This window comes from Hordeum vulgare, chromosome 7H (genome assembly GCF_904849725.1).
Source record: "Hordeum vulgare subsp. vulgare chromosome 7H, MorexV3_pseudomolecules_assembly, whole genome shotgun sequence".
Lineage (NCBI taxonomy): Eukaryota > Viridiplantae > Streptophyta > Magnoliopsida > Poales > Poaceae > Hordeum > Hordeum vulgare.
In genome coordinates, this window is record NC_058524.1 from 62,285,794 (window position 1) to 62,297,842 (window position 12,049).

Here is a 12,049-nt window from a genome sequence, read left to right on the forward strand (position 1 = left end):
AAAATACCACCGGGATATCTCGCAGTTATGGCTGCTTCTATGTACGGTTGCCAGATAACTCGAGTGTACGTGTCGAACTGCTCATTTAGTGTAGTGTAGGCTCGCCTAGTCTGTTCACTAGAATAACATCTCTGCGCAAGATATAAGTGAGTTTCAGCCATAGTGTACACAAAGAAGGTCGATAACATTATACCACGAGACATACCTTGCGACGTGTCCAACATAGACCGAAAGTAGGCATGTCGATGTTTTAACATCAAATATGGTGCCCACATCAAAACCCTGGTCGGTTATTGGAAATATGCCCTAAGGCAATAATAAATTGGTTATTATTATATTTCTTTTTTCATGATAATCGTTTACTATACATGCTATAATTGTATTGATTGAAAACTCAAATACATGTGTGGATACATAGACAAAACACTGTCCCTAGTAAGCCTCTAGTTGACTAGCTCGTTGATCAAAGATGGTTAAGGTTTCCTAGCCATAGACAAGTGTTGTCACTTAATAACGAGATCACATCATTAGGAGAATGATGTGATGGACAAGACCCAAACTAGAAACGTAACATATGACCGTGTCAGTTTATTGCTACTGTTTTCTGCATGTCAATGTATCTGTTCCTATGACCATGAGATCATGCAACTCCCGGACACCGGAGGAATACCTTGTGTGTATCAAAAGTCGCAACGTAACTAGGTGACTATAAAGGTGCTCTACAGGTATCTCCAAGGGTGTCTATTGGGTTGGCATGAATCAAGACTGGGATTTGTCACTCCGTATGACGGAGAGGTATCTCGGGGCCCACTCGGTAATACAACATCACAATAAGCCTTGCAAGCAATGTGACTAAGGAGTTAGCCATGAGATCTTGTATTACAGAACGAGTAAAGAGACTTGCCGGTAACGAGATTGAACTAGGTATAGAGATACCGACGATTGAATCTCGGGCAAGTAACATACCGAAGGACAAAGGAAACACCATACGGGATTAACTGAATCCTTCACATAGTGGTTCAACCGATAAAGATCTTCCTAGAATATGTAGGAGACAATATGGGCATCCAGGTCCTGCTATTGGTTATTGACCGTAGAGGTGTCTCGGTCATGTCTGCATGGTTCTCGAACCCGCAGGGTCTGCACACTTAAGGTTCAGTGACATTTCGATATAGTTGAGTTATAGGTGTTGGTAACCGAAAGTAGTTCGGAGTCCCGGATGAGATCCCGGACGTCACGAGGAGCTCCGGAATGGTCCGGAGGTAAAGATTGATATATAGAAAGTCCTGTTTTGGTCACCGGAAAAGTTTCGGGCTCATCATAGTGTACCGGGAGGGTATCGGGGACCAACGGGAGGGGTGTCACGCCCCGAGGGGACTTATGGGCTGTGGGAGGATACAAACCAGTCCCTAATGGGCTGACATAAGCTCCCACTAAGGCCCCATGAGGTTTGAGGGGCAAAAAAAACCCAAAGGTGGAAAAGGTGGAAAGGGTTTCCAAGTGGAAAGGAGGAATCCTACTCCTAGTAGGATTCGAGTAGGACTCCTCCACCTCCAATTTCGGCCAAACCTTGATGGTTTGAGGCTGCCTCCTCCCCTCCCTCCCTCCTATATATACTAGAGGTATTGAAGGTTTTTGAGACACAGAAAAGCAGCCACGTGCTCCTTCTACTTCTCTCTAGATCGGTTCTCCCTCTAGATCGGTTTTTCAACAGCGCTTAGGCGAAGCCCTGCTGGAATAGATCCACCACCACCATCACCATGCCGTCGTGCTGGAGAATTCATCTACCTCTCCGTCCCTCTTGCTGGATCAAGAAGGCGGGGATCGTTATCGATCTGTACGTGTGCTGAACGCGGAGGTGACGTCCGTTCGGCACTAGATCCGGATGGATCGTGATGGGATCGTGGGACGGATCGTGATGAGATCGCGGGACGGGCTGCGCTTTGAATCACGAAGATGTTCCACTACATCAATCGCGTTATATACGCTTCCGCTTAGCAATCTCTAAGGGTATGTAGATTCACTCTCCCCTCTCGTAGATGATCATCATCATGGATAGGTATTGTGTGTTTGTAGGATTTTTTTTGTTTCACATGCAACGTTTCCCATGGATAGGTATTGCGTGTGCGTAGGAAATTTTTTGTTTCCCATGCAACGTTTCCCATGGATAGGTATTGCGTGTGCGTAGGAAATTTTTTGTTTCCCATGCAACGTTTCCCATGGATAGGTATTGCGTGTGCGTAGGAAATTTTTTGTTTCCCATGCAACGTTTCCCATGGATAGGTATTGCATGTTACCAATAGGAATCTCGGACCCGACCTGGTCATTCTGTGTATCCTATGTGGGCCATGGTGGAGGAGTCAAAAACATGTCCAACCACATGTGTTTGCTGTGATAGTGGTTCTTCTTGTTCACTCGCGCACCAGGATCCAGACGTCGACGCCTCCTGATATGCATAGATCCTGCAGGAGGGACCATACCAGTTGGATGTGGTTGAAACATGAAACCCGCAGTGGGACCGTGATGTTGTGGTGTTGGCTGAAACACGAAGCTCGATGAGGGAGCATGGTGCTGTGGGTGATGGCACGCCGAACTGCCAGCCTGGTCAGGAGGGGGCGGATGGGGTGTCGGTTGCTGTTCTAGACGTGGATGCGATTGTTGTCGATGCACAGAGGGACGCGGCTGGTGGTGGTGGTGGTGTTGCTGCTGAACAACGTATGAAGTACGGGTGCACGTGATAGCTTTATAGACATCTCGTATCTTCTGCTCCAAGTGCGTGAACCATGGCTCGAGTTGAGACCTCGGTTCCAGAAGAGGTCAAGTCGATAGTTGTCGTCCATAGTTCATCACCTCGGTATGAAGACTGTATGCCAACTCATTCTAAAAATAGGAAGACCTAAATTTTAGAAGAGGGACAAACCTAATTTTTTTCCGAATCAACTAAAAATTAGAAGACCTAAATAAATTTCCCAAATCTACCGGAGCACCTAAAAATAATTAAACAACTTAATTGACAGACATAAATATATCCAAATCTACGGGAGTACCAAAAAAAATAACCACAATATTTCGCATACCTAAAAATATCACACAACGCTACGGGAACAAATGTTAAAATTTATCCTTGAAGCGTGCGAAGAAACGACGAACGACGAACACCGAAAAAAAAGACGAACGCAGCAACCACCACCACCACCTCCGACTCCACCACAACCACCACCTTCACCCTCACTCCACCACCATCCCCACCGCCGCCGCCACCACCACCACCTCAACAACCACCACTACCACTAAAAAAATGGTCAACACAACCACCACGAACTATCCCATCGCGAGTGAGACGGATGGCTCGGCTTCCCTAACCCTATACAATACAACTACGATGGAAAATGTGAAAAAAACCCGACTAGGATTTAGTGTAGAGATGAGAGAGTTTTTGTATGAGGAGAGAAGAAAGAGGAGAAGGAGAAAAAGAAAGAGATAAGGAGGAGGATGAGGAAGGGGAAGGAGGGAGTTGGCTGGCTCAGATCGGCCACCTACCGGCCAAGCCAGGGCCGACTGGCTCCCCTTCAGGCCGAGCGGGCGCGAGCGACGTGGCCCGGTCAATAGTCGGCTACCACGTGGTCGATTGGGGCTAATCGGTCACACCAAGGCCGACAAGATGCACTCGGCTACAAGCAAGGCCAACTGAAGCCAGTCGGTTTCGGTCATGCCGAGACCGTTATATTTTTCAATTTTTTTAAAATGATGCAATATTTTTCGAAATCAATAAAAAAAAGCAATATTTAAAAAAATTTAGCTATGCTTCTTGGCCAATCACTTCATGGGATTAGTGCATCTCGTTCGTGCGAAATAGCTGAACGAGTTCCGTCGGAAGGAGTTCCATCTTCCTCGCACCAAACCTGCTAAGCACACGAGAAGACCAACGGAGAGATGGCAAAGGCGAGTGCCACGCCGAAGGTAGCAGCTCGCCGGCGAGCCAAGGCCGTCAGGCCCCTGCCGAACAGGCCCCATCGCTTCCTCCGCTTGGTCGCCGCCATCCGAAAACTCACCCGCCGCCGCCCTCACCGCCGGGGCCTCGCCGCAGTCTCCCAGTCCTCGCCGCCGCCGCCCCCGACCTCCGACGAGCGGAAATGCGCGAACCGACCTCCAAGCCCTTCGCCGCCGCCAGCGGAGGCGGAGCAGGCGCGTCACGAGGAGCGCACCGCGGATGCCGCCGCCGCCGCAGCCGAGGCCGTCGCGGGCAAGTACTGGGCCCACCGGCACAGCCTCTTCTCGCTGTACGACCGCGGCGTGCGGATGGACGCCGAGGGCTGGTACTCCGCCACCCCGGAGGCCATCGCCGCCGCGCAGGCCGCCCGGGCCGCGCCCGCCGGCCTCGTCCTCGACGCCTTCGCCGGGGTCGGCGGCAACTCCATCCAGTTCGCCGCCAGGCGCGTGCCGCTCAGCCGCCTCCGCCAGTCCAGGACGCCGCCGTCTCCCTCCCGCTAACGCCGGCGTCTCGTTCTCGTGCAGGGGCTGCTACGTGGTTTCGGTGGAGATCGATCCCCGCAAGGTGGAGCTGGCGAGGCACAACGCCAGGATCTACGGCGTGGAGGACAGGATCGAGTTCGTCGTCGGGGATTTCTTCCACCTCGCGCCCTACTTGAAGGTATATATGCTCGGTCAGTGCCAGTAGTCGACGAACAAGACCAGAAACAGCAGTAACGTATAGGTTTTGTTAAATTTTGATACCTGGACTTTCGAGCTTGCCTATTGGGTGACATCCAGAAATGGTACCTGATTGCTAGGGGTCATCCTGAGTTCCTAACAATGTGGTTCTAACCGCATGAATTGCATAAGGAGTCGAGAGTTGTGTGGAACAAAATTCAGGGACCTCAGTTAGTAACCAATTTTGTATCTCCAATGTATAAATCAACAGTTGTTGGCAGTGAGGTACAAAGTTATAAACATTACAACTGATGGCTTTTATCTTCATTATCACTACCAGACAACCAGTACTTCTTCACTAGCGTGACATTGCTGACAGGAGTCCCAGTAAAACTAGGCACGTCCTCACCCATTTTGTGATGTAAATCACTTTACTGTTTATTTTAATTCGATGTTGAGGCCAGATATAATCTGAAAACAGGTCAGCATAAACTTTAGATTCCTTGTCATGTGAACACCATTGGCTAATAACAGAATATCATATCCAGAATATCTAGTTAAGTACCCCATTTGAGACTACTAATCTGCTTATTCGGCTGTTCATTTTAACCGATTATTGCTTTTGGCTTTATTCCACATTGTTGTCAGTTCATCTGCGAATAAATCAAAAAGCATCGTATACAAAGGGTCTTCCTGTCTCAGGCCTTGGACGCCTATTGTTCACCATACAGTACAGTATCGACCTGGCCCTTCGTTATGCCCATTATCCTGTTAACCATTTTAATTGAACGCCTGTAGCTAGCAACACTGCTCAAGGTATTTCGACTTGTCAATTGCTTTCTTGAAGTCTATTTTCAAAATGATACTAACCTCTTCAGTATGATGAGATTGACATAAGACATCATGAGGGATAACTACCATCCAAGATGAACTACTGAGATTGCGTGACAGTTACAATTTTCATATTGTTGAGTAGCCATTTAATGATATGGTTTGCTGATTGCTGCTACTACACCAGGCAGATTTGGTGTTCCTTTCACCGCCATGGGGAGGGCCATCATACAATCAAACACCAGTGTACACCCTCGATATGCTGAAGCCAAAAGACGGGTATGCTTCTCACCGGATTCCAAATTGTCCTTACAATCATGATGAAGTATAATAAAAAGCTCGTACAGGTTGAAACAGTTTATGATTTTACACTACAACACGAACATTATTTGAAGAATTTCAGCAAGGGCATTCTCTAAACGCCTAAAACATCCTGTCTAAGACGACACTTGGAGGTTCGCCTCAAAATCTTCTCGGTCTTGAGGCATTTTTTTCCAAATCGCCTCAAAACTGAGGTAGCTTCGGAGGCTTTTCTTCAAAACGCCTCAAAATGCAGTAGCTTTTGGGGTTTCCTTCAGATTAGCCTTAAAACCGGAGTAGTTTCGGAGGCGTTTTTCCAAAATGCCTCAAAACGGATAACCTTTGCAGGCGTTCTCTGAAATCGCCTTGTCGTGTTCTTGTTGCAGCTGCGTTGGTGTGCTTCGCACCTTAAATGATACATATATATATACAAAGATAATACTTTCCCTACATATACGTCAAGTTCGCTTAGCCTAGCTGGTTTACCGCGTGAGATTATTTAAGGTAAATAGAAGGCCCCATGTTCGATTGCCCACCACACCTACCTAGTGTGCTGTGCGCGCAGTCGGATCCTGTATTTTTAGTTTGCTAGTTCTTTTTCCTGGTGTTTCTTAAAAACGCCTCCAAAGATCAGGGCAGGCGACTCGGGATAACGACGAGGCTGCCATTCACCGTCGCGATTATCTCTAGCGTTTCAAAGGAACGCCTCGTTATCCATATGTTGGCGTTTTGTCCACCTTTGGAGGCATTTTTTAACACCTTTGAATAACTACCGTGTTGTAGTGTTAGGAAGTGAGCATATTGATGGAGTGCTTTGCAGTCGTTTTCTTAAAATTGTACCATTGTAGCTGTAGTCATGGAAGAATTATACATTCCAAGTGAAACTGGACTGATGTAGTACTCCTGTACATTTCTGACACTTAGGGGTGTTGGATGAGGGGTATTTCTTTAGTCAGTCTTCGTATTTTAATTTTAATTTGAACTAAACACTGGAGCTTCTAAAAACACACCCCTCATCCAAACTCCCCCTTATTGGTACATTGGGAAACAATCGGAATGAACAGAATAGATAAATGTAAAACAATTGTATTGTTGACATATGGTTTTGGATGCAGGCATGCAATATTTCAAGCTGCTCAGAATATAGCTCCTAATATCATCATGTTCTTGCCACGGAATGTGGACATAGGCCAAGTGGAGGAACTTTCGTGGTTGTCTTCTCCTCCATTAGATTTTGAAGTATACTACTCTTACTCCCCTCTTTTAAATGGTTCCATTTTCATGGCTCCGAGCATTTTACAACTGTTATCCTAGGACGAGACCTTAATATTCAAGTTTTCTATAGAGTGAAGAGAGCTACGTACAACACAGATTCAAAGGAATTACTGCTTACTTTGGGGATGTGGCACGATGATCGAGTTCGTTATCGAAGTTGAGAGCAAGGACCCAGTGAGGCGAAGTTCTTCCTAAGCTATGCGTAAAAAAAAAGTTCTTCCTAAGCTACTTATGTTTTTTTCCTTCTAAGTCATAAGTTGGTGCAGAAGGAATTAGTCTTGCAGATGTGATGCCCATGTACATATCAACTGAATTTTGACTATTTCAATTAATATATGACCCGGTCATAGCCAAGAGATCATCATTGTAATAACAAGGCTTTAGTTTAGGCTTTCTTGATTTGGGTTCCATAAGATCAACTCTAATTGTTTAACCCCCAAATCCAGTTTGGAAATCTGCTGGTTCCCATTCTCATCCCTGGAGCCAGGGATGGGAAATGTCAACTGAAATCTCAAAAGTCCACTCATTGAAACAGCAATGATGGGAGAAGTTTGATAAAGTGCGGCATTGACATGATCATAGCTGTGCCCACTGGAATCAAAATCTTTAGTTGGATCGCTACCATGTGGGGACGTATGAATTTCCTTCAGTGTAGATAGACCAAAAATGGGAATAAAGGGATAAGAATAGGAGTTATAGTTCAATTGGAAGAAGAGGCACCAGTGGGAACATCTCTACCGCCGAAATAAACGTGGCCCGTAATACATGTAGAAACCTGTTTATGTCTGGATATTTCAGTATTTCACACCATTTTGTTGTCAGCCAAGGAACCAATATTGGTATCATGTTGTTTCCTGTCGGATCGTATTGTCTCAGTGCAGTGTTGTTTCCTGTCGGATCGTATTTTATCTGAGCAAACTGAAATCTCAGAAGTCCACTTGTTGAGTCTCCAGCCGAGGAGCTGGATACATCCATTCGCTGGAGGATATGATTTTTAAGGTACACATTATATATTTCCACCTCGAAGTTTCGTGCCATTGACTTGCTATTTCCCAACCTGTTACAACTTACAAGATTAAGAAGAGAAAGTTCAAAGTAAACACCAACTGTTTACCTCTTCTAGCGAGGGCAGCAATGAAGATGGAAGTAGACAACTGAAATGTCAACTTCGGAACTAGCCTACTATATTTGCGAAGTCTTTGTATTTTTTTTTTGCGGGGAAGTCTTTGCATTATGGTTGCTTGTATGAGTACATTCCCAGAATCACATACCGCGGCTGCACTGCAATTCTTCTGGTAGCATCGTCAAATGGATTGGTCATCTCTCACCTGTTCAGCAATCGTCCTGATCATTCTGTTCCTGCCGTTCGGTGCCTCTGACGACCGGCTTGTCCCTGGCAAGCCACTCACCCCCGGCACAACCATTGTCTCGGATGGCGGTGACTTCGCCTTGGGCCTCTTCTCATCTGGCTCGATGCAGTCCAACCTGTACCTCGGCATCTGGTACAACGGCATCCCCGAGCTCACCATGGTGTGGGTCGCCAACCGGGAAACCCCACTCACGAACAGCACTTCCTCCGCGCCGACGCTCTCCCTCACCAGCACATCCAATCTTGTTCTCTCTGATGGTGATGGCAGTCGTGTTGTTTGGACAACTGACGTGGCTTCCTCGAGCTCGTCTTCACCAGAGGCGGTGCTTCTGAATACTGGTAACCTCGTCATCCAGTCACCTAATGGCAGCAGGGTTTGGCAGAGTTTTGACCACCCGACCGACACGTTCCTACCTGGCATGAAGATGCGGATCAGGTACAGGACACGCGCCGGTGAGCGCCTGGTGTCCTGGAAAGAAGCCGGAGACCCTTCTCCTGGGAGCTTCTCCTACGGCTGCGATCCGGCCACGTCCATCCAGATGTTCCTCTGGGATGGGTCGCGCCCGGTGTACCGCAGCACCCCGTGGACCGGGTTCCAGGTGAAGAGCGAGGGCGAGCACCTGATAACCAACACCAGCGCCATCGTCATATCCCTGGCCTTCGTCAACACTGACGAGGAGAGCTACACGATGTTTAGTGTCTCTGAGGGTGCGTGGCACACCAGGTTCGTGCTGACCTACTCCGGCAAGCTCCAGTTCCAAAGCTGGAATAGTAGCTCTTCCGCATGGGTAGTCTTTGGGCAGTGGCCACGCCACAAATGCAACCACTACGGCTACTGCGGCCTGAATGGCTACTGTGACGAGACAGTGTCACCTATTCCGACATGCAAGTGCCTTGACGGTTTCAAGCCGACGAGCACTGAGGAGTGGGATAACAACAAGTTCTGGAAAGGGTGCCAACGGAGAGAGGCGCTGCAGTGTGGCGATGGTTTTGTGCCCTTGTCGGGGATGAAGCCACCGGATAAGTTCATGCTCGTCGGTAACACATCGTTGAAGGAGTGTGCTGCGGCATGCAGCCGCAACTGCTCCTGCATGGCCTACGCTTACGCCAACCTGAGCAGCAGCATTGCCAGCGGAGACATGACAAGGTGCTTGGTGTGGGTGGGGGAGTTGGTTGACATCGGGAGGCTAGGCTCAAGCACCGCCAGCGACACGCTCTATCTGCGGCTTGCAGGCTTAGGTGCAGCATCTGGTACCAAATCCTTCCCCCTTTTATCTCCCTATGATAACTCCTTTTTTGTCGTGGACACGCCTCACAATATGAGATCTGATACTTTGTTTTTTGCTATTTTGTGTGTCCACAGGTAAAAGGACAAGGAGCAATGCCGTGAAAGTTGTGTTACCGGTTTTAGGAAGTATTGTTCTGATACTCGTGTGCATTTCCATTGCATGGTTGAAATTCGAAGGTGCGTTTATTTTACATTGATTGGAGAAATGCCGATCCAACCTTTCTGAAATATTGATGTTTGTGTACTGCACCCTTATTTTATGAAATCTTCTGAACCCTATGAGGCTATGAAGATGCAAATTCAGGCCAAATAACCCCTTATGTAGTTTAATCATAATGTTTGGAAATGTAGTTGTGGCAATTTATCATGACTGAACCACCTTGTCTGTATCCATCCTCCAACCTGGGTGAGCCACGTATATCATCACTGTTGCTGCTCCCGATGTAGGTATATATACTCGTTGGGGTTTAGTAGAGAGGCAATAAATGTGTATGTGTGTGTCAGGGGGAGGGGTTATCTGCTTTGATTTTGTCAGTTTACGAAGGTATAACGGGCAAACACCAATTCCTCGGGTCAAACAGAGCTATTCTTAATTGCTGTTATGCTTATTGGAGAAGAAATGATTGATTTATGCTGTTGTATGGGGAGCAGGCAAGGACAACCAGGAAAAACACAAGAAGTTGCCATCTGATGGTTCAAGTGGTCTTGAATTTCCATTTGTAAGATTTGAGGAAATTGCCCTTGCAACACACGAGTTCTCCGAAACATGTATGATTGGACTTGGAGGCTTTGGCAAAGTTTACAAGGTAGTTATCCAGCACTAGATTCGTCAGTAACCTAACTGATATATTCATATGAAAACAGAAATCATTGTTATTGGTTATTATTGTACAGGGAACACTAGGTGGTCAAGAAGTTGCTATCAAAAGGCTAAGTATGGATTCTCAACAAGGAGTAAATGAATTCAAAAATGAAGTAATTCTTATTTCCAAATTGCAACACAAAAATTTGGTTCGACTTCTTGGATGTTGTGAGAAGGGAGATGAAAAGTTATTGATCTATGAGTATTTGCCTAATAAAAGCTTAGATGCCACCCTTTTTGGTATATTCTAGCAACACACCAGATTTTCATGGAACACCTCAACATATTCTCACATTTGCTTTTGTCTTAGATGATTCAAGAAAACATTTGCTTGATTGGGGTACACGGTTAACCATAATTAAAGGTGTCGCAAAGGGGCTTCTCTATCTTCATGAAGATTCAAGACTGACCATAATTCACAGAGATCTCAAAGCCGGGAACGTTTTGCTAGATGCAGAGATGAAACCTAAAATAGCAGATTTTGGTATGGCGAGGATCTTCGGTGATAACCAGGAAAATGCAAACACCCAACGCGTTGTCGGAACATTGTAAGTAACTGTTTGAACCAGTAGCTCATATTGCCCCATGATTATGTCCAATTCCCATTTGTGTAACTATTGCATGCCAATAATCAAGCAGTGGTTACATGGCCCCTGAGTATGCAATGCAAGGTATCATCTCTACCAAATCCGACATCTATAGTTTTGGCGTGTTACTACTGGAGATCGTAACTGGTATGAAGAGAAGCTCCACTAGTCATGCAAGGGGCTTTCCGAGCCTCATAATCTATGTGAGTCTATACAATTATACATGCTTTCGCCAAAGTTCTCAATAAGGAAAATAGTTGTATAACACGAGATGTTTTTGTTTGTTTCAGTCGTGGAATATGTGGAAAGATGGGAAGGCAGAGGAATTGGCTGACTCATCTATTATAGATACATGCCTACTAGATGAGGTGTTGCTTTGCATTCATGTAGCACTCTTGTGTGTCCAAGAAAACCCAAAAGACAGACCACACATGTCATCGGTTGTGTTCACCCTAGAGAATGGAAGCACTACACTCCCAATTCCCAGTCGGCCTGCATACTTTCTGGGACAGAGCACTGAATTGGAGCAACTCAGAAACAATATTCAGAATTCCGTGAATACTTTAACTCTTACTGGTATAGAGGGTCGATGAAATACTTCATTACTTTTATATGTGTTGGACATTGTGTAAAGAAAGGCTTGTCCACGAGTGGTCGTTGTTTGTAGTTTAGTGGTGGAGGGAAGTTGTTTGATGCCACCTACACAGGCTTGATCCATAAAGTTTTTGTTCTACTGAATGATTCTTGTTTGTGCCCATGAAATATGTTCATAATAAAGGATGGTCGAGTGTTAGTGTGCATGAAGTTTTTCTTTTTTCACGAACTCGTGATGGACGCCGAGGGCTGGTACTCTGCCAAGTCCATCGCCACCGTGCAGTACGCCTGAT

The 12,049-nt window shown here is 46.3% G+C and overlaps 2 protein-coding genes across 5 annotated transcripts; both read left to right on the forward strand.

Annotated features, from left to right (window-relative positions):
• The first annotated feature begins 3,807 nt into the window (after positions 1–3,807).
• LOC123408988 (trimethylguanosine synthase-like) lies at positions 3,808–7,410 on the forward strand. 2 transcript variants are annotated; one of them, XM_045101998.1, is made up of 5 exons: positions 3,813–4,433; positions 4,516–4,651; positions 5,669–5,760; positions 6,897–7,020; positions 7,127–7,410. In XM_045101998.1, exons 1-5 carry the CDS (start codon positions 3,934–3,936, stop codon positions 7,193–7,195), a joined length of 921 nt encoding a protein of 306 aa, XP_044957933.1. In that variant the 5' UTR covers positions 3,813–3,933; the 3' UTR covers positions 7,196–7,410. The 2 variants fall into 2 exon arrangements, with proteins under 2 accessions (XP_044957932.1, XP_044957933.1); XM_045101997.1 differs by having other exon boundaries at positions 3,808–4,433; positions 6,897–7,410.
• Positions 7,411–7,549: 139 nt separating this feature from the next.
• On the forward strand, positions 7,550–11,962 carry LOC123408986 (receptor-like serine/threonine-protein kinase SD1-8). 3 transcript variants are annotated; one of them, XM_045101992.1, is made up of 7 exons: positions 7,550–9,676; positions 9,789–9,890; positions 10,365–10,519; positions 10,608–10,815; positions 10,886–11,123; positions 11,215–11,365; positions 11,453–11,962. In XM_045101992.1, the coding sequence occupies exons 1-7, from the start codon at positions 8,365–8,367 to the stop codon at positions 11,753–11,755; spliced, it is 2,469 nt and encodes an 822-aa protein (XP_044957927.1). In that variant the 5' UTR covers positions 7,550–8,364; the 3' UTR covers positions 11,756–11,962. The 3 variants fall into 3 exon arrangements, with proteins under 3 accessions (XP_044957927.1, XP_044957928.1, XP_044957929.1); XM_045101993.1 differs by having other exon boundaries at positions 10,608–10,647; XM_045101994.1 differs by lacking the exons at positions 11,215–11,365; positions 11,453–11,962 and having other exon boundaries at positions 10,896–11,010.
• Positions 11,963–12,049: the final 87 nt, after the last annotated feature.